Source organism: Cupressus sempervirens, chromosome 4 (assembly GCF_028749045.1).
Source record: "Cupressus sempervirens isolate cs-2001-9-10 chromosome 4, ASM2874904v1, whole genome shotgun sequence".
Classification (NCBI taxonomy): domain Eukaryota; kingdom Viridiplantae; phylum Streptophyta; class Pinopsida; order Cupressales; family Cupressaceae; genus Cupressus; species Cupressus sempervirens.
In genome coordinates, this window is record NC_143121.1 from 424,283,652 (window position 1) to 424,304,240 (window position 20,589).

The following is a 20,589-nucleotide window of genomic DNA, read 5'->3' on the forward strand; positions in this document are numbered from 1 at the left end:
ACTGTCATCAAATGCCAAATCTACAAAAGACAAGGTGCCATATCCGTACAAGGCCATGCATGGTGACATGCCAATTCACATATTAATAGTAGTATTATAACTATACTCACCCATGTAAAGCCATCTAACCAAGCACACTGCTGCCTGAAACATAGTTTCTAAGGTCTAAGGTAGTCCTCTATTAATTTGTTTATAATTCCGGTGTGGCATTCCATTTGCTGATGGTAGCCGGTGCTTGGAGTCAATTCTATTCCCACCTATCAGAACAATTCCTGCCAAAACAGACTAATTAATCTGTTGTCCCGATCAATAATAAATTGATACAAGTCCTAGGCAGACCATGTAAGTTGACCACTTCTGTGAAAAAAAAATCTGCCTCCTAAAGTGCTTAATAATCTATAGTAATTGCAAAGCAATGGGAGTATTAATTACTCTGTCTACAACCACAAATAAGAGTCCTCCTGAATTCGTGGAAGTCCTGTAATGAAATCATGGATATTCCTTCCCATTTTTGTTTCGTTATAGGCAATGGCTAAAGAAGACCTGTATGATAGGTGTGTTCTGACTTGTTCTACTGTCAAGTCAAACATTCACTGACATGTTGTAGCACATCATCTTTAAGACCCTTCTGAGAGAGACTCTCATGCGCTTGACGATAGGTTTTGAAGAACCTTGGGTATCCTGCAAGGGGAATATCATGTAATGCCCTCATAATCTTGTTCTTTAATTTGGATCCTAGTACAAGGAAAATTCTGTTTTTATAGCAAATCACCACATCTATTACGGAAGACCTATCTTCCTGCAGTCGTCCACCAACCAAATCACAAGGAAAAGTGTTTTTGGTCTATTGGACCTGCAATTGAGATTTCCAATTAGCTGAATTCTCAGTTAGAAAGTAGAGGGTAGGTTTCCTGGAAAGGTAATCAGCAACAATATTCTTTTTACCTCTGATAAATTTCACATCAACATCATATGCATGAATCTTACCCAATTTTGTTTCTGTTCATTGAGATATTTCTCTTCTAGGAAACACTTAAGACTATTATTATCAGGCCTGAAAACAAATTTTGCACCCACAAGATACAATACAAACTTTGTTAGCACATGCATGATAGCATATCTTTGTCATAGGTGGTGTATAATCTCTCTGGATCTTTGAGTTCCCGACTCTCAAATGTAATAGGGTGCTTGTTTTGTATCAGAACTGCACCAATTCCCTGACTTGATTCATCACACTCTACAATAAATGGCTATGTGAAGTTAGGTAATGTTAGCACTGGGAATATGCCCATGACCTCCTTGAGTTTTTCAAATGTCAGATGTGCTTCATTAGGCCGTTGAAATGCTCCCTTTTTTGTAAGATTTTTCAAGGGAAATACCAACTGTGAAAACCCTGACATAAACCTCCTATAGTAACAATACAAACCCAAGAAACCTCTCAATTCTGATATGTTTTTGGGAGGTGGTGAATCCAAGATTGCCTGTATCTTTTCTTGGTGTACTTCAACACCATCAACTCTAGTCACATGTCCCAAATAAAGAATCTCAGTCATTCCGAACTCACATTTGGAAGCCTGTGCAAATAGGGATTGTGTCTCCGTGATGCTCAAAACTGCATTTGGATGTTTCAAATGATCATTCCAACTTTTTCTGTATATCAATATGTCATCAAAGAAGCCACACTCTACAACAAATGGCTATGTGAAGTTAGGTAATGTTAGCACTGGGCATGTGCTCATGGGCCCCTTGAGTTTTTCAAATGTCAGATGTGCTTCATTAGGCCATTGAAATGCTCTTTTTTGTAAGATTTTTCAAGGGAAATACCAACTATGAAAACCCTAACATAAACCTCCTATAGTAACAACACAAACCCAAGAAACCTCTCTATTCTGATATGTTTTTGGGAGGTGGCCAGTCCAAGATTGCCTGTATTTTTTCTTGGTGTACTTTAACACCATCAACAGTAATAACATGTCCCAAATAAAGAATCTCAGTAATTCTGAACTCACATTTGGAAGCCTTTGCAAATAGGGATTGTGCCTCCGTGATACTCAAAACTGCATTCGGATATTTCAAAGGAGCATTCCAACTTTTGCTGTATATCAATATGTCATCAAAGAAGATCAAATTGTATTTCCTCAATTGTTCACATAATATGTGGTTCATCCAAGACTGAAATGCCATTGGTGCATTTGTGAGTCTAAATTGCATTACAAGGAACTCAAAATGCCCGTAGTGACAACAAAAAATCGTCATCTGTATATCTTCTTCTTGGAAATTAGTTTGATGATAGGCTGAACGAAGATCAATTTTAGCAAAATACATGGCCTTGTTTAACTCATCTAGAAGCTCCTCGATTCTGGGAATGAGGTACCTATTCTTTATGGTCTTCTTGTTCAAGGCCATGCAGTCTATACACATGCGTTGTGTCCTATCCTTCTTTACCAACGCAACCTATGAAGCAAAAAGGTAGGAGGTAGGATGTATATGACCCACTTTCAGTAGTTCCTTGATGGTTTTTTCGATTTCCTGCTTGAAATTATGCGAGCGATGGTTATGTTCAGACCCATGATCAAGTGACCTTTCAGAAGGAAGATCTCCAAATATTGCACTATATTAATCTAGCATTGACGAGACATCAATATGATACTTTGTTTCACTGTTGGACAAGGTTTTTCGAGATACAAAACATTGGGCTGCCCACTCCACATTATCATGTTTGAATAAGGCCTCTACCTGCCTAGCTGAAATAGCTCGAGAACCACCATCTACCATAGCCTTGAGTACAATCTTTTTCCCCTCTATTATAATTTCAACTGCATATGCTTGAAGTCCTACATATATCTCTCAGATGACTCTAACTTTTTGACAGCCAAATTGGCATGCACATTATCATACCAAGCATAAAAGTCACCTACTAAGGTGTAGTCTCCAATTTGTATGCTCAACTAGGGAATCATTCTGGTGCAACTCAATGGAAAACAATCCACAACTATGACATTGCATCTTGGGAACTTAGCTTGAAGCTTTGCTTCACAACTAGGCCATCATTGATAAAATTATAGGTAGCTCCACTGTCCACTAAACAAACCATTTGTTGTCCCTTAAGGACACCTTTCAGCCAGAAAGGGCAGCTACGAGGTATTCCTGATAAAGTTGCAATGTGTGGATTCTCTAACTATAGTTGAAATATCCCTAACCGGATATTTACTAAATTTCTCTTTCAACAATATATTCAGAACTAAAACTTTGCAGATGTATTCCAACACAATCGAATCGAGTACAAATCCCATAGATGTTTAACCAGCTTCTTCTTAATTATAATATTCAAACTCAGATATAGGCAAATGGAATACAATACGATGATTAAACCAAAAGATCCTCCACAAGTTAATGACCAGTTTCTTTTAGAATAATATTCAGGATTTCAGGCATATAAAAATGCATTACAAACCCACGATGATAAAACCAGAAAACTTCCATACAACTTTGTAAACACGTTATTGCATTATACAACAACAATACAATAACCATCACAAAAATGCAAATCTTAAATACAGATTAACAGTCAGATTGGAATACTAGAATAAAAACCTGTAAGCGCGAATGAACACTTGAACTGATGTCTCTCGGGACAATGGGTGTGCGTCCATTGTTTGCCAGCATGAGGTGCTACGTCTTCAAACTAGCTGAAAGCTGAAGCTTTTTGAAAACTCTCGCAAGAGAGAAAACTGAACTGAATCATAAAATCAAGTCTCCCCAACAATGAGCCTCTTTCCCCTTTTAATGCACAAACTAAGACTCTTCGACTCCCCTTTGGCTTTCGTCCTATTCCCTTGTGACTCTTCAACTTCTCTCTAATATTTTGTCTTATTCCTCCTTGACCTTTTGCCCTCTTTATAACATTAAATTGACCTTTTAATAATTTGAATATATGTCTGAGAGTCAATTTTAATATTATATAAAATAAGACTTCAATATTTCTAACGTCCTAAAAAGGAGACATTACAAATCTCTCCTCCTTGAAAATGCTTGTCCTCAAGCAATTAGTTCCAGGATCTCATAAGAGTTTGTAGGAAGCCTTGCAGTCCAAACAAAACACAAATCTGACCATACTGCGAAACAAGGAGCCCCTCTGCGATCCTTCCATCAACTGGATCCCTGGATCCCATATAACTCTATGAAAAAACGCTGCACCTATATATTGTACAACTTTGGTCACCACTGCATCCAATTTCAAACTGAGTAGAATCACAACAGGGTCCTCAACAAGCCAAAAATACATATGATCAACACCTGGATCCCAAACCTTGTTGTCATAACCAGTCGATATGACAAGACAGAGATGTATTAGTGAACTATGCATAACCCAGTAGATTGTGATGACCCAACCAAAATAGATGATGAAATACACAAGCCCCTCAAAAACTGAAAGCAACACCTTGGGCGTATCAAATACCATACTGTGATCATCAATTTGGATAACCTCTGGGTACATAGGTACTATGAATAAGAATGAAGCTGAAGGAGCATTCCCTATGATCAACACATAACTCTCCTCAATGCTAAACAAAAAACTATCCAAAGGCTGATGTATATAATTCAACCAACTCTTGTATAGTGTGAAATCAGGAACCCTATGTGGACTGATCCAATGATGCACAACCATAGTCAAAACACCAGTTCCATCTTGTGACCCATATTCATTGCTAGGAATCGTACCAGGACTCCACATCCTAAAATTAGAATCATCTTCTTCATGATAATCAAAAGGAGAGTCCTCATTTATTTCAAAAAGGGGATTATCGGAAATTCAATCAGCATCTACTTCAAACATGGGGTTATCGATAAGCTGAATGTGATCTAAAACTTTGGTACTTGATCTTTTAGGACAACCATCCAAGTCATAAGTTTGCTGGATGCTATCAAGCTCAACAATGACTTCTTTGAAAAACTCTTGCCTCACCTTGCCTTCATGTTCCCTAGAGTGATTTGTGATCCTAATCTGATTTTCTGCTTCCTGAAGGGAAATCCGAGCATCATTTAATGCCTCCTGTGTTTCCTTAAACTCTCTATTGAGCTCCTTAATCTCATTCCTTTCTTTATATAGTTGATCAACATGTGTTTCAGCAATCCTAAGAATGTTATCCTTGTCGGAAAGCAAATTCAAATATTTTGATTTCATAGTTTCAAGAGCTGTTTTGATCACTTGCAAATCAGAAACAAGCCATTCTTCTTCTACTCCCGTTTGAACCCTCCTGTAGAGGTCCTCGACCATCTTGTGAGTGTTGTCATAAGGTACCAAAGATGCCACAACCATTTCTTTGTTAACCCTTAGCTGGTCTCTAAATGCATGCATTTCATTATCATGTTGATACAACTCAACGTCTTGTAGTGTCATCTTGGATTGTTCCTTTGAATTCCTGTCATGGGTGTAGGAAATATATGGTTCATCCTAAAAAAATTTCAATTTGCTATTACCTCGTGTGCAATCGTCCTCATAAGCTTGTTTGTCAATACTAATCTCCAATTCACCAACATAAAAGCTTGCACCCTGTGTAACATCTTCTACATGGTTGCTAGAAGGCTGTAAAACAATGGGTAGTTGATTGCTCTTCTTTTTCATGAAGCTCTATTCGCTGATCATGATTTTTTGAAAATTTCTTGTACACATTTTTGCCCTAGACCCTTGAAAGAAGATCCTGAACTGATTCCGAATACTTCCTCTTTTCCATCTCAGTCTTACTTTGCTGCTCTAGATGAAAATCCAAGTAATCATTGAATGATAAATCATTCTGAATTCGAGGAGGAAGTTCTTTATACTCTCCATCAATGTCGAGTATTTCTGCTCTTATAACGGAGTTTGAATTCTGGGTTAAGTGTTCTTGTAGTTTCATAGTACCTTTCAAGATTTTGTTCAAATCTTTTCCCATTGTTGAATGTTGTTACCCTGTTACTGTGAGTCTGACAAACAACTATATTCTGTCCCAGAATTGCCTTGATGTTCTTGAGCCTCTAAGTTTTGTAGATTGACATTGGTCATTTGTTTTTGCAACGATTTTTGAATAATGATGAACTTATCAATACGCAATTGCCAATAGACCGTTGGTCTCCAAACTTAGAGTATTTGCACACAACTGCTTTGTCACTGCTGGTGTATTTGTACTCTCCTATTACCTTGTACTAGCACTCCTCTGTTGGTTAGTTGTATCCTTCTTCCCAACGTTGTCTGTTGCAGAACATGATCAAGTGTAATGGTGTTTATCTCTTCCTCAAAATCTAGACCCACATTGCGGTAATACCCAATCACAACGTCTTTTGATTACATAGTGTGTCACTCAAGATAATAACCAAACCTTCCTTGTATAGAGGGAACTTAATAAGCTCTGAGATATTCATCACACATATATGCTATGCCTAAGATGATTGTGATGATCTTTTACCAATCTTCAGGTTGTGCAAGATTACAACACCTTTGACCTGTGGGCCGTACAGGAATTGTGTTCAGTTTGGTGGAAGAGCATACGTTTCCAACTGCTTGCGATTTTGTACTGATGACAATTAACAAACTTCAATCTTTCTCCTTAGTCGATTACACGTTGTTGGTATCCTAATCGTAAGATTTTCACCGCTCACTGTCTCCTCAAGAGTCTCCAGCCCTTTGTGGAAAGAAGACTTCAAACTACAACTGTTGACAGCTCAGCTTCAACTCGCAACCATTTGGAAAGATATAACAAAGCACAGATACAATTTGTTATAAATCATTGCTGAGAAGTGTACAGACCCGATTTTCACCAACTGTAGGGCCTTTGTTGAGGATCGAATGTTCTTACTTCGGCTGTAGGAAGACCTCTGTCACACCACCTTCGAGTGTTCTTAGCCTCTGTCCTTGATGTTGTACAAAGGTAACATCTAACCGCTACTTGTATAGACTTCCGCTCGTGAATGTTCTTGTGAATGAAGATTTTGAGGTTCACGTTCTGCAGGGACACCCGCTTTGATTTTCAAACTCCATAACAATGTTGCAGTGTACTCTGACTCGAGTCAGTCTTGCCTTATGGTTTCTTGCAATGTGACGACAGGGAACAACATTCAACAAATTATCCTATCCACACTGTGCTCGTCCTATCAATCCTGATGCTCAACCGTTACGTCTAGATTTGCAAAAGCTGCAGATGGGTATCAATGATGCCATGTTGCCCAAAGTTATAAACCAATTCTTTTAAATTGCCCTCGACAAATATTAATCTGTTGTCGTTACTCCACCCATCAACTATTGCGTTCTGACAATGTAGGTGTGAAGGAGCCTGACTTCACTTCTTCGAAAACTTCACAGCGATGCAAACTGACTACAACTCCACAAATAATAAACCGTTTCTTGACCATTGCCAAATATTTACAGTGAATGTTGGAATTTGGAGAATCATCCACCAATCGTTTGGCTAGGTGGCAATTTATATTGGGGTATATAACAGACCTTTTTTCCCACTACTGACGATCAATTATACACCTAGTAATAATCCTCATGAAGCACAGAACAATGACATTGTTACAATTTTGCGGGCACCTGTCTCAATTACTGACCATTGTTTGATGTGGCTACTCGTACTTTGGATATTAGCAATAATGAATCTCTTCGTTCCTGGGTTTTTGACATATATTTTCACTCACGATACTGTTTCTCTCCTTTACGGCAACCAAAAAGAGTTTTCATGTCACTTAAGGCCGGAGCTCAACTTCCTTTAGTCATTTTAAATGCCGATAACCACTGTTACGGATGCTGTCATCTCAATATTGTTCTGCAGAAACTTTTGAAATCACTAATCACGCCTTCGATTCCAATTTTGGTGTCCGTTTGCTTGCTTGGACATGGAAATTTCCAGACTTGTTTGCAAATGTAATGGTATCCAATAGGCCCTCCATGATAAAGGAAGAAAGAATACGTGCTTCAGACTATTTTATGTTATATAAAGCAGACCAAATTTCTTATCTCGAAAGCATCTCCATTTGCTAGACAGAATATCCTTTTGTCATCTATTGACCTTTTGTGAGATATCAATTTTTGTAGAATATTGAATGGTATGGCTTAACCTGTATTAACATTCCTATAAGCACTGCTTGACCATGATGTGTGGCCGATTGAACTGCTAGTGTTTGCTCTTCTTGTACATGTTTCACTTCCTATGAGTCTGGAGAGTTGTGGGTAGTTTCCCACAAATTATTCATCTATAGCATTCAGAATTCCCTAAACAGTAAACTGTTTCTCCATCCACAGAAATGAACAAAGGTCACTAGCAGTAAAGTTTACTCTAGGAAAATGTCGAATCCAAGTATGAAGCCTGTTTAACAATATTAAAAAGAAAGCCCAAAACTTAGATGGAGTTTTATAAAACAAAATTTGATAAGGTCCGCCAAGCATTCCTTAATGAATCAAGGCTCTTAAAGTTCAGAGAGCAATATTCAATGTAAAATCTCAGACAAGGAATATATTAATACTTAACCTTAGTAAGCTTCTTTAATTGTTTAAGAACCTTCAAGGCAACACAAGGATTTTTTTTTTATAAGCTTTTTTGAAGATCTACCTTTGCTAAAACTCTGGTATGCAAATTTGACCCTTCAGGATGGCAGGATACACGACTCTATTATAACTTCACAGGCTGGCAAGAAGACTAGCTTTGATACCACTGAAATATCCCTAATCGGATATTTACTAAATTTCTCTTTCAACAATATATTCAGAATTAAAACTGTGCAGATGTATTCCAACACAATCAAATGCAGTACAAATCCCACAGATGTTTAACCAACTTCTTCTTAATTATAATATTCAAACTCAGATATAGGCAAATGGAATACAATATGATGATTAAACCAAAAGATTCTCCACAAGTTAATAACCAGTTCCTTTCAGAATAATATTCAGGATTTCAGGCATATAGAAATGGATTAGACCCACAATGATAAAACCAAAAAACTTCCATACAACTCCATAAACACGTTATTGCATTATACAACAACAATACAATAACCAACACAAAAACCCAATCTTAAATACAGATTAACAGTCAGATTGGAATACTAAAATAAGAACATGTAAGTGCGAATGAACACCCGAACTGATGTCTCCCTGGACAATGGGTTTGCATCCACTGTCTACCAGCATGAGGGGCTATGTCCTCAGGCTAGCAGAAAGCTTCAGCTTTCTGAAAACTCTCACAAGAGAGAAAACTGAATTGAATCATAAAATCATGCCTCCCCAACAATGAGCCTCTTTCCCCTTTTAATACATAAACTAAGACTCTTCGACTCCCTTTGGCTTTTGTCCTATTCCTTTGTGACTCTTCAACTTCCCTCTAATATTTCGTCTTATTCCTCCTTTACCTTATGCCCTCTTTATAACATTAAATTGACCTTTTAATAATTTGAGTCTATGTCCCAGAGTCAATTTTAACATTATATAAAATAAGACTTCAATATTTCTAATGTCCCAAAAAGGGGACATTACAGTAGTCTCTTCCAACTCAATTTGTTGTGGTTGTACCTCCTGTGCAATGTCCTTAATAGTGCTGTCATCCTGCTCATATTGGTTCTCATTATTGCAATGGACTTCAATCAAATGTATCTTGCCTTTGCCAAGGTAGTGATGACCCGGTTCCCATGGTTCTTTGCAAGAGAAATATAATTTCCACCTTCTTAGTTCATTTCTGGATTTCTGTTTAGCTTGTAAAGGTATGACCTTTTGCTTATTGGAACTCATGTTTTTTTCGCTAATTAAATTTTCTCTCATCAGTTTTCCACGAGTTAAAATCTTTCTTCTGTGGCCGACAAGAAGGTATGACTGCCAAGTCCATGGCCAACCCAGTAGTACCTTCCAAAGAACCTGGCCTATGAGCCTTAACCAAACCTTTTAATTTGTCACTTGGGCCTTCTACTAAAAGCATTGTGATTCTTTTTTGTGCCATATCTGGAATCATTAGGAAAAGTTTTTGAAGCTCATTTATGTAAGTCTCCAGATGTCCTACCTGCCTAAGTTGGGTCAGTTCCTCTTTGTCTATTTGGTTCAAGTGAGTAACTAGCCTCCTAAATAACTGTTTCTAGGAATGTACCATGGCGTGGTCTTGGGATACATCCTGCCACCAATCATATGCTACTCCCTCTAGGTGCATGGTAGCAAACTGTATTGCTATATCCTCTTCCCTGGGTTTAAGTGCCAAGAATGTGTCCAACTTATGAACCCATGATCTCTCTGATATCTCCCTAGCTCCGTTAAAGTTTGGTATAGTTAGTTTGTTCTATAGGCTGTGTGCCTTGTCTAACTAGCCCTCAGATCTCCTGTCTTGCCTTTCCATATGGTTTCTAGCTGTCTTTACACCAATTCATGAACTGATTTAAGTTCATTAGCTACCTTACATCAGGTAGTAGTTGCATATATTCATCTTCTGCACCGATAATTTCTTATGGTATGTTGGGAAAGAAAACAGGTCTAAGAGGTCGATCAGATGTGGTGTCTACTGTCCTAACAGTGTACGAGGCTGTCCTAATGTGATGTTCATTCCCAGCATCACTTCTGTCCCCATCCTGATTTTTTGTGCATGCAATTGTTGGACCCTTATGTTTCCATTTTGAGCAAGACGCTATTGCTGAGATTACATAAAAAATTGCATCATCTGTTGTTACTGTTGTGTCACTTGTGCCTTAATATCCTGATGGTTCAGTTGGCCATATCCTCCATTGTCTCTGTTCCGCCATTGCCTTGATTAACCCAGGGATTCTGTTCTTCAAATGCTTCTGACTGTTGATCAGTTCTACTTCTGGTGAAGTATCTATATGATCTTATCCCTCTTGAGAGCATAGGACCACTTTAATTTGACATGCAATTGATTGAAGCAATATGCAAATGCACAATCCAACATGCAACTTAAAAAAAGTAACATGCAACCCCTCAGACTGGCAGGAGCTGTAGCTCTGTTACCATTGAAATGATTAAACTACCGTTATTCGTACAAAGCACTCAGAAGTATTTCTCAATCATAACATTATTAGTAAGCTACATGAAGCATACAAATATTAATTCCATTACTCAGATAGAGCGTTCCATTTCATATATTTGCTTAGAATAGAGTTTTACAGGTTTATAAGAGATTGACTATCAAAAAGAACAGCAGAAGCATTAGCTGTTTGCAACAGTCATACCACATCTCTCTTTGTGAGTAGAAATTAACCCAGATCACCGATTTGTTATACCAATATAGCTAGGATGCAGCTTCTATGAGACCCTCTGTGGCTGTATACTGATAAATACATCCAGTTCCTATCAAATTTATCAGTGAAGCAATATTATGAGTTGCTGGTAACAAAATGAACTAATGGTCATGCTACGAGATGGAACTTCTGGGGTTTTGTCCAGAATTGAAGCCTCCTCTAGGGCTTGCATTAATGTCCCTGATTTAGCAGGTCTCCGGAGTGTGGGTTTGTCAGCTGATTATGGTGACCCTCGTGAGCTGATGTCTGGTTTAGGGGGTCTTTGTCGTGAGATTGCTATTTTTGGACTTACTATTTTTAGTAAGTCACTCAGGGTCAGTTGCTCTTTTTGGATCAAGCAGTTCTGGCAAGATGGCTCTCTGGTTCTGGATACTTGATCTCTCTCTGGAATTTCTTTATTAAAGTATTTTATCAGTTAGCTTGTTGGCTTAATAATTATTTATTTTTTTAATTCTCACTTTTTATAAGCATGGTACTTTATATTATAAAGTGTCATAACTTTATTTTATAAAATTGCCTTTTAAGCAGAAAGTGTGAGAGTGAAGCTGGATGGCTCAATTAGTATTATAAATGTGGCTTTTTGTTGAGGAGAGAGCATCTGGATGATATTTTTTAACTCTTGATTGTCTGGTGAGGGTTTTTTTGAAATTCTGAAGAATTGGTCTGAAGGTCGATTCTGTGAATTGCTGCTGTTGTATAGCAATTTGGTATAGTCTCCTACTGTTGCTTGCTGTCTCTGGAGATTATTAATGATTTGTACCAAATAGGAGAGGACATATTTCAGTTATTGGCCATCCGCGAATTGGAAAAACGAGTTTGGAGGTAGAGAAGGGCCGATTGTGATCTGAGGGCTGAGTTCAGCATAAATTCCTGTCTCCAGAATAATTTTGGTGCCGTATTGACTGATTGGCAGAAGTGGGCCGCAAGTGCAAGTCGTCTAGCAATCTGCTCCTGGCCGTGAGCGATATTCAGAGGCTGCGTTCAGATTTGAAAGGGAAATTGGGGTGCAAACCGTGGAAAAGGAGTCGGACCTGCAAACAAACCAATGGTGTCTCCATTGAAGATCACGTGGTGATTGGGAGAAGCTTTCTTACTGCCTGCATCCATTGTTCGATTCCACCTGACACAGTGGTCTTTGAAACGTGCTTTTCCCCAGGGCATCCTACTGTTATATTCTAATATCAGGTTCCTTCAATATTGTTCTTTTCTGGTTTTCTTTGTGCAAACAATAATTTTAATCAATTCATATTACTATATGAATTCTGTTCAACTATACTACTGTTCAGAGCAATTGTATGATCCAAATCCAAGGTCATAAAATTTGGAAAATTTATAAAAACAAAGGAATTGAGTTACATTCCAGAAAATCATAATAGAAATCAGTTAGTCTCCTTTCATTGCATCCTGAGAATGCACACTATTCTGATTTGGAGAGCAAGAAAATAATAATAGTTGATCAAAAACATAAATCTTTTCATTCAAGTGTCTCCTTTATAACAAATTAACAGCTTCTCCTAAAAGCAGAGTGTCGCTTTCTTTCTAAATTGGATTTCTAATCAATGAAAACTTCTAATTACACTCCACATGCTTTGTCAGGAAACTACTGGCCCCACGCTCATGACTGAAAAAGAGGGCTCGTCCCCTTATCAAAATTTCCTTAACCTATGGGGACACAAATGGAATAGGCTTAGCATTATTAACATAGCTAAAAGAAGCGAGCAGATGAGTGGGGACATTTATTTCAATGAAGCCAATTATAACACTTTGCACTTGTCCTGCAATGTTTTGAGAAATTTTTACAGCTGTAAGTATTTAACTGGGTTCAACCTCTCCCCTTTCCCCTCTCCCGACTTCCTATGAACTAGACAAGGATATGTTTTCGCTTGTGTGAAGGAGAGGAGTTGCCTTAATTAAGTATCTTCAATTTCAGAATCTTCTTCCCTGGGAGTATTTTATTTATGACCTTGTAAGCCTGTCAATATCCTCTGTTTTCTCCTCTGTTTGACTGTGTCTCTAATTTTGCTATAGGCCTCATTCATTTTTAGAAGCCATGTGTTCACGTTTTTAACTGTCCAACTGCAGTGGTGATGCCTATATGGAGGACAAGATGTAGACCAAATTTAAGCTTCATGAACAACCAATTTGTTAATGATTTGTAGCTACATAGTTCCAAAATAAAAGACTTAAATGGAAAATATTTTACATGTATATATAACAATTTGATAGAGGATGTGAACAATTTTTGTAGAAATGAGCATAGTATATTATTGGAAATTTTTGGCTTCCCTATTTTTTAATGTTCAGTCTTCAACAAATGCAGGCCTGACTTGTAGGAAGAAAGTAAATAGACACCAGCCTGGAATAAACAAAAGGTATTGACCCAATAAGAACATTTAAAATCGAAGATTGTAAGCATGTAAATTGATTGCAATAGCCTGCATTTGAATATACTGTAACATCACTAATACTGAAATGAATACAAGGGTCGCTAGCGCATGACCTCTTATATAAATACTCTCTTATCATAACATGCTTAATTTTTTATTATGATTGTGTATAAATGATTAGATATTAATATATTATTGTTTGTGTTATCAAACACTCTTTATTTGTGATCATGCAAGTATATTACAAAATCTAACATGAAAAGCACTCTCTAGAAGGTTTTGGATCTTGATAGTGTCTCTTTGCCTCTGGTTATTTTGCTTAACATTGCCTCTCCTTTATCTTGGCTTATGTTTAATATTTTACTGCAGCATTTGGTGCGGTTGCGATGGGAGGAGCTCTGCAGTGAAGAAAGGCAGCAGTTTGTTCAGATGGTAGTTGCCATGGTTAGTGAGGTAGCAAAACCTCATGAACTATGGGCATTGAAGAGCCAGACTGCAGCACTTGTTGCTGAGGTTTGATTGGATTAATTGTTGTTTGTAATTGACTTGCATTATTAATAGTCCAATCACTTTAGAGGTTTGATTGGATTAATTGTTTTTTGTTATTGACTTGCTTTATGAATAGACCAATCATTTTAGTTGTTCAAACATTTAAGATGGTGTTAAACAGTCTTAATTTTCAATCTGGTGCTATTCTTGCCATGCTTCTGTTGTTCTCTGCTTTTCATAAACAGAGAAAGAGGGGGAGCTGTGCTGATATATGTAGTCATAATAATAAATCCTTGTCTGTGGTGTGTAGGTTGCAAGAAGAGAACTTCCTTTATGTGAAAACTTATTATACCATGTTTTTTCTTTAAGTGACAAGAGTCCAATACATGTACGCCTCTTGCAACATTTGTTATCAGTGCTACCTAAAATTTTCTGCAATTTTTCTTAAAAAGTATGTATGCAATAATACTCAGAGAGGGATTTGGTGCCACTGTCTAGGCAGAAATGGTGGCTATGGTGCTAAGGTGGCTTCCAGAGGACATAACTGTGCACAATGAAGATTTAGAAGGTTCTTATGCACAGAATGTTTACATGTTGTTATTGCTTGTCCTAGCTAACCACTTTTGCATTTCTAGTGATGTACTTTATAGTCACTTTTGCTTAAGGAAAAATATGTAATTTGAACACTTAACATTTTATTTTTACACAATTTCACTTTCAATTGCTTGTTTGTTTGCACTTTGCCTTCCATAGGAGATTGGCGGAGGCAGTTACTTCGCAGTCTAACACTTTCCTTGCCACAGATTTTCTCTCAATTACATATGGTAAGAGTAAATAGATTCGTTACTCTAATAGTAGAATAGTTCAATTTATAATCTCTGAAAATGATAGGAAGATTTGTTTTTTCAAACAGTTGCTTCATTATTATTTTGAAGAAACAGAGAAAGCTGTGGTGCAAAAGCAAATGGATGTTGCCAAACAGAATGCTGCTACAGTTACTGCAGCTCTTAATGCTGTAAATGCATATGCAGAATGGGCCCCTATCCCACTTCTAGGGAGTTCTCATCTGACAGAAGTGTAAGCTTTAACAGTATTGCCAATTCCAGTTCCATATACTTCTAGTGGCAATCCTATGGTACTGTGAATCTAAGCATGTGCATTCCCTATTTTACAGATGTGGACATCTTTTGCGCTATAATGAATTTCGTCTCATTGCTTGTGAATTTTTTAAGCTGATTGCTTCAAGGTATGCTAGGACATTTGCCTTATTCTTGTTACTGGTGGAGATAAACTCGTTTGAGACTGATTTGGGTTCTTGTGTTCCAGGCGAAGGCCATCTGATGAAACTCTTTTTGATTTTGATTCAACCATGACTTCTATCTTTGATATTTTTATGGAATCTGCAAGAGATTTTTTGGACTACTCAGCTCCGGGAATCAGTTATTTAAATGACAGTGAAGTTGAATTTGCTGAATGCATATGCCAAACTATGGTTGTTTTAGGGTGTAATAACTTGCAGTGCATTGCTGGACACGAAGGAAGGCTTTCCTTCTATCTATCAAAGGTAAGCGTTTTCAACATGCCAAAAGCTAAAAGTCTTACGTCTATTCTATTCACAAATCTGAGGAACTGATTATTCTACTATAGATGTTGGAGAATTCTGAAAATCATTTTCTGTTCATGCAGCTAACATGCATCTGTTGTCCACTACCTAAAATCCTGTCCTTTTTTGAAAATAATATAAACATAAAAACAATTCTAACATAATAATACAAATATGACATTGATGTATCTGTCTAATCTCAGTTGCTTATCAAGTGTATTTGAATGTTTATCTTTAAGGAGATCTCTGTAAAGACAGTTTGAATACATGCATAACAGACATAACCTTTTTAAGGAATTTACTATACACTTACAGTGCAATGACATTTTGAACACTAAAAAACATGGCATCCAGGGACATAGAGTAAAAAATCCAACTCAAAACTGAAAGGGAATAACTCATTTTCAGTATCTTGCTTTTTTACACAAGGAAGTAATCTATTGGAGGTAGGGATGGCACACTCACCATTGAGTAATTGCTGAAGTCTCTTTTGGCAAGGGCTGATCAAATCTCTTGGTATAGATGGAATTTAGTGACTTTTATAAAGTCACGTGGGAATCTACAAAGTTTCAGTTTTAAGATTATGGAACACTTGTCAATCAATCATTCAGTGAGTTTACTAACTGAGACAGTATTATGTGTAAATTGATTTTACAAAGTAGCTTTTTACTAATTACTATTTTATGGCTAGTTACTTGGCTTAATGTTTATGAAACTTTGGCTTAAAGTTTATTAAACTTCTTTAACAATGATATTGGCTTTATGGACAAGTCACTAAATGCCTCTTATGATATACCTTTTTTCGTGCTCCCCAGGGATACATCCTATTGTGACTTGTTAACATCATCATCCCATTATAGATGGGGACATCTGTTGCCAATTTGGCTAAGAGGAGACTACAAAAATTAATTGAGGTTGTCATTTATGGCAACATATCACTTGTATAAAGTCAGCATATCTTGGATATACAGTTTTGGGTTGATATCTTTGAAAATTATCTAAGTATCATAGAGTTTAACTGTCAGCACAAACACTGTTTTGGCTTGCGAAGTTGATAGACTGCGAATTGGCATGTGCGTAGTTGAGGGAAGCAAGAACAGGCTATAGGGATCCTGCATATGAGAGCGTGAGTCTTGATGAGCAATACTGACGGAGATATTAAGGTTTTACTAGTAACAGGTATGCACATGCAAAACAAGACAGAGAAAGATATATATTAAGTTAAGGAATTGTTTTGTTTAGCAAAACAATTACTTAACCAATTAGGGACGACATCCAAGCTGTTAACCCTAAGTGAGAAAAGCATGATTTTGAATTTTGGGACATGTTTGAAGATATGAAGGCCGACAGAACAATATTTCTTGGTATAAAGGACAGAAATTTAGATGTAAAGTTGTGCGACTGTTGATGTTTGGTAGCTTCTGTTGGACAAACTTATATATAATTATATATGTGATATAATTTATATATATAATTCTGTTGTTATATGAGAGAAATTAATATTATCCAAGAAAGAGTCTAATGATCAGATCAAGGATAGTGATGAAGTCTCAAGGCTTAAGAAATAGAATGAGACCCTGAAGCATGAGCTAGAGATTACAAACTTGAAATTGAGTTTGAAGGATGATGACAAGAAGATTGAATCAGATTTAAGATCTGAGAATGCAGACCTGAAATCCAAACTTACCAAGGTGACATCTGAACATGAATCTTGAAAGCTATAATATTCAAAACTTCAGAAGTCCAATACCATTGTGAAAGGAGAACTTACACAGACAAAGTAACATCTTGAGAAGTTGTATTCAAGTAGTGAAAAGCTTGATGAGCAGATCGTGGCACAAAGACCTTATGATAAGATTGTTCATGCATACTATGAAGGAGAATCATCAAACAAATCTGATGTTACAGAAGAACCTGATCTTGTGATCCAATAACCTAAACAACAACAAGAAAATCTGAACAAGGTTGAGTCTAATCAATCTGAAAATGTACCTAAATAATCTGAACCACCTAAATGAGTAAGTAGGAAATTTGCTAGAAAATGTTGTGCATGCAATGAATTTGGTCATATGAAGGATTGTACAGGTAAGTATACTAACCCTATCTCTGGTTATTGTTATAATTGTTATGCTTATGGACATAGAGCTAGTGAATGTAGGAAACCTAGATCTAATAACAATATGTATCAAGGTACTAACCCTGCAACTAGTAGACCTACTGGAGTAAGTAATGTCATGAGAAGTGGAGTTATGTGTTATAAGTGCAACAACTTTGGACATATTGCTAGAGATTGTAGATTATAGATCTATCAGTCAAGACCTAGATATGGAAACAATGTGATAGCATATCAGATTTGCAACAATAGAGGTTGTCATTTATGGTAACATATCACTTGTATAAAGTTGTTATATCTTGGAGATATAGTTTTCGGTTAACTTAGAAAATTGTCTAAGTATCACAAAGTTTAACTGTTAACACATACACTGTTTTGGCTTGCAAAGTTGATACACTATGAATTGGCACGTGTGCAGCTGAGGGAAGCAAGAACATATTATAAGAATCTTGCATGCGAGAGCACGAGTCTTGATGAGAAGTACGCATGAAGATATTAAGGTTTTACTAGTAATAGGGATGCATAGGCAGAACATGACAAAGATAAGGAAAGAGATATTTTAAGTTGGAATTGTTTTGTTTAGCAAAACAATTACTTAACCAATTAGGCATGACATCCTAGATGTTAACCCTAAGTGAGAAAAGTATGATTTTTAATTTTGGGACACGTGTGAAGATATGAAGGCCGACAAAACAATAGTTCTTGGTATAAAGGACAAAACTTCAAATGCGAAGTTGTGTTATGTCTATGACATTGAAATGCTATTGTTTTATGATGCGAATTTGATGTTAAGAGCAACAAGAGTAGGTATATGTGAAGATTGTATAGTGAGCTACAAAGGTCAAATCAGATATTGAAGATATTAGCATTGGCAAGAGGTTTTTGCATCTATACCTTTTGTGTACAAAATTTTATTGTATATTGCATGTTTGGGTAGTGGGCTAATCTTGCATACATTTTGTAATTGTAATAACAACTTTGAACAAGGTTGAGGCTTCTAATAAGGCCTAGTACTCTAACAAGGGCTGAGACACTATACAGATGTAATAGACTCCTAATAGGGTCAATATCTTTCACAAGATACTTTTGATTAGTGGATCATTTTGTGGGTACAATCCCCACCGGTGTTTTCTATTGGCCAGGGTTTCCCTAGTTAACAAATAATAGTGTTATGAGTTGTATTGATTTACTATTATGTTTGCTTTTTAGTTTAATCACAAATGCATGTTTTAAAGTTATAAAAGATATCCATAGCTGGTCTAACAACGCCCTCTTTTCATTTTGGCAATCATCAGGTGTGAGCTTTAGATTAGATTGGTAAGGTTTTGAGATTTTGGAGAAGTCTTGTAAATCATTAGAAACCCAATTCAGGAAAGGGGATATCTTGAGGAGAGCGAGTGCTTTCAATTGAAACATGAAGGTTTGAATCCTTAGACAACTTGTAGTCCTTGAGCCTTTGGAAGAGAGAGCTAGTGGCTTTCCAACTTGATCCAATCACTATCAAAGGCATCAAATTTTAGATCAATACCACGTGCAAGGAACAAAAGAATGAAATTGAGAACAAAGAAGAATAATTGAAGAACATAGAATACATAAGGTGTGGGTAAAGGGTGAAACAATTCTATTGTAAACAGTTTTTGGAGATGATCAAGTCAAGCTCAAGGCCTTGACAAATTCTGGTCAGCCTAATGAGCTCAAGTCCAACACATGTGCGTATTCTGTTTTGCACTTATATGCTCAAGCCCTAGTGCAAGTCAAATTCTGATGGGCATCATGAAGTATTTTCCCAACACATGATCAAAATCCAAGTCAAGTTCAAGTTCAGGCCCAAGCACTTAGCAAATTTCAATTAATGTTATGGAGGTTGTGCCCAAGTCATGGGCGAAATCCACTCATGCATTAAGTGTTTGCCCAAAGACAAGTCTGTTTCGAATTTGAGCAAGATGACCAAACCCAAGGCATGGGCGAATTCCACAAGCACATGAAGCCCAAGAAGATGACCAAATCTCAGAGCAGGACCTATATCTGAAGTGTGGGCCATTTAAATTTGAAAGTCAGGTCTCTAAGTTCAAAGTGCAGGCCCTTAACAAGTAGCTTGTGGCCTTATTAATGCAATTGGGCTCAAAGTTCTAGGCAGGCAGCCTTAGAAAATAATGTGTGGGCTTAATTACGAACGCTGGGGCTAAATCTAGGTGTAATCGCCAAGACTCAGACCTATATCTGAATGAGTCAAGCCCTAGAAAACAGCCTGTACCTTTGGAATTGAAAATCAGGGCTTGAATAAGCAACGTGGGCCTCAGTATTTAATAAACCAAGGCCCTAATTCCAGTGTGTGGCCTCAAATTTAATTGACAAGGCCTAGATTCAAGTGAAGTTGGACTTAGAGCTTAACCCTATTGCCAAATGTGTGGTCTAAAGGTCCAGGCTTATAGGCTAATGTGTGTCCATGTATAAATTGGCTTTTGGCTTCTAAATCAGGCTGGGGCACACTTAAATCAGGCCTTTATTCATAGCGTGTGGCTCATTAGGGCCCCAATTTCATAGGATGTGGGCACAAAATCTGAAGGTAAGGTCCTAAATCTGGACGTTAGGATGACATGTTGCTTTAAATTTAACTTTTAATAAATGTACAGCCATATCTTAAATAAATAAAGGCCTCACTTAGCCACAAAAGATTTCAGATCAGACATATGGGTGAATATTTAAAGCAAGGCCTTACAAATTTTGAGGCGAGA

General features: G+C 37.1%; 1 protein-coding gene across 7 annotated transcripts in view; it reads left to right on the forward strand.

The window, feature by feature from the left end:
• The window catches only part of LOC149561846 (ARM repeat superfamily protein), a 240,946-nt gene that overhangs the window by 48,813 nt on the left and 171,544 nt on the right, over positions 1-20,589 (forward strand). For 4 of the 7 annotated variants that reach the window (XM_089825376.1, XM_089825377.1, XM_089825378.1 and 1 more), the window contains exons 3-9: positions 14,019-14,162; positions 14,449-14,526; positions 14,637-14,706; positions 14,892-14,962; positions 15,052-15,215; positions 15,313-15,384; positions 15,465-15,702. In XM_089825376.1, coding sequence (XP_089681502.1) covers positions 14,019-14,162; positions 14,449-14,526; positions 14,637-14,706; positions 14,892-14,962; positions 15,052-15,215; positions 15,313-15,384; positions 15,465-15,702 — 837 coding nt within the window. Of the gene's footprint in view, positions 1-13,582; positions 13,635-14,018; positions 14,163-14,448; positions 14,527-14,636; positions 14,707-14,891; positions 14,963-15,051; positions 15,216-15,312; positions 15,385-15,464; positions 15,703-20,589 lie in introns of those variants that run through there. The other 3 variants (XM_089825380.1, XM_089825383.1, XM_089825382.1) reach the window with 3 other exon arrangements.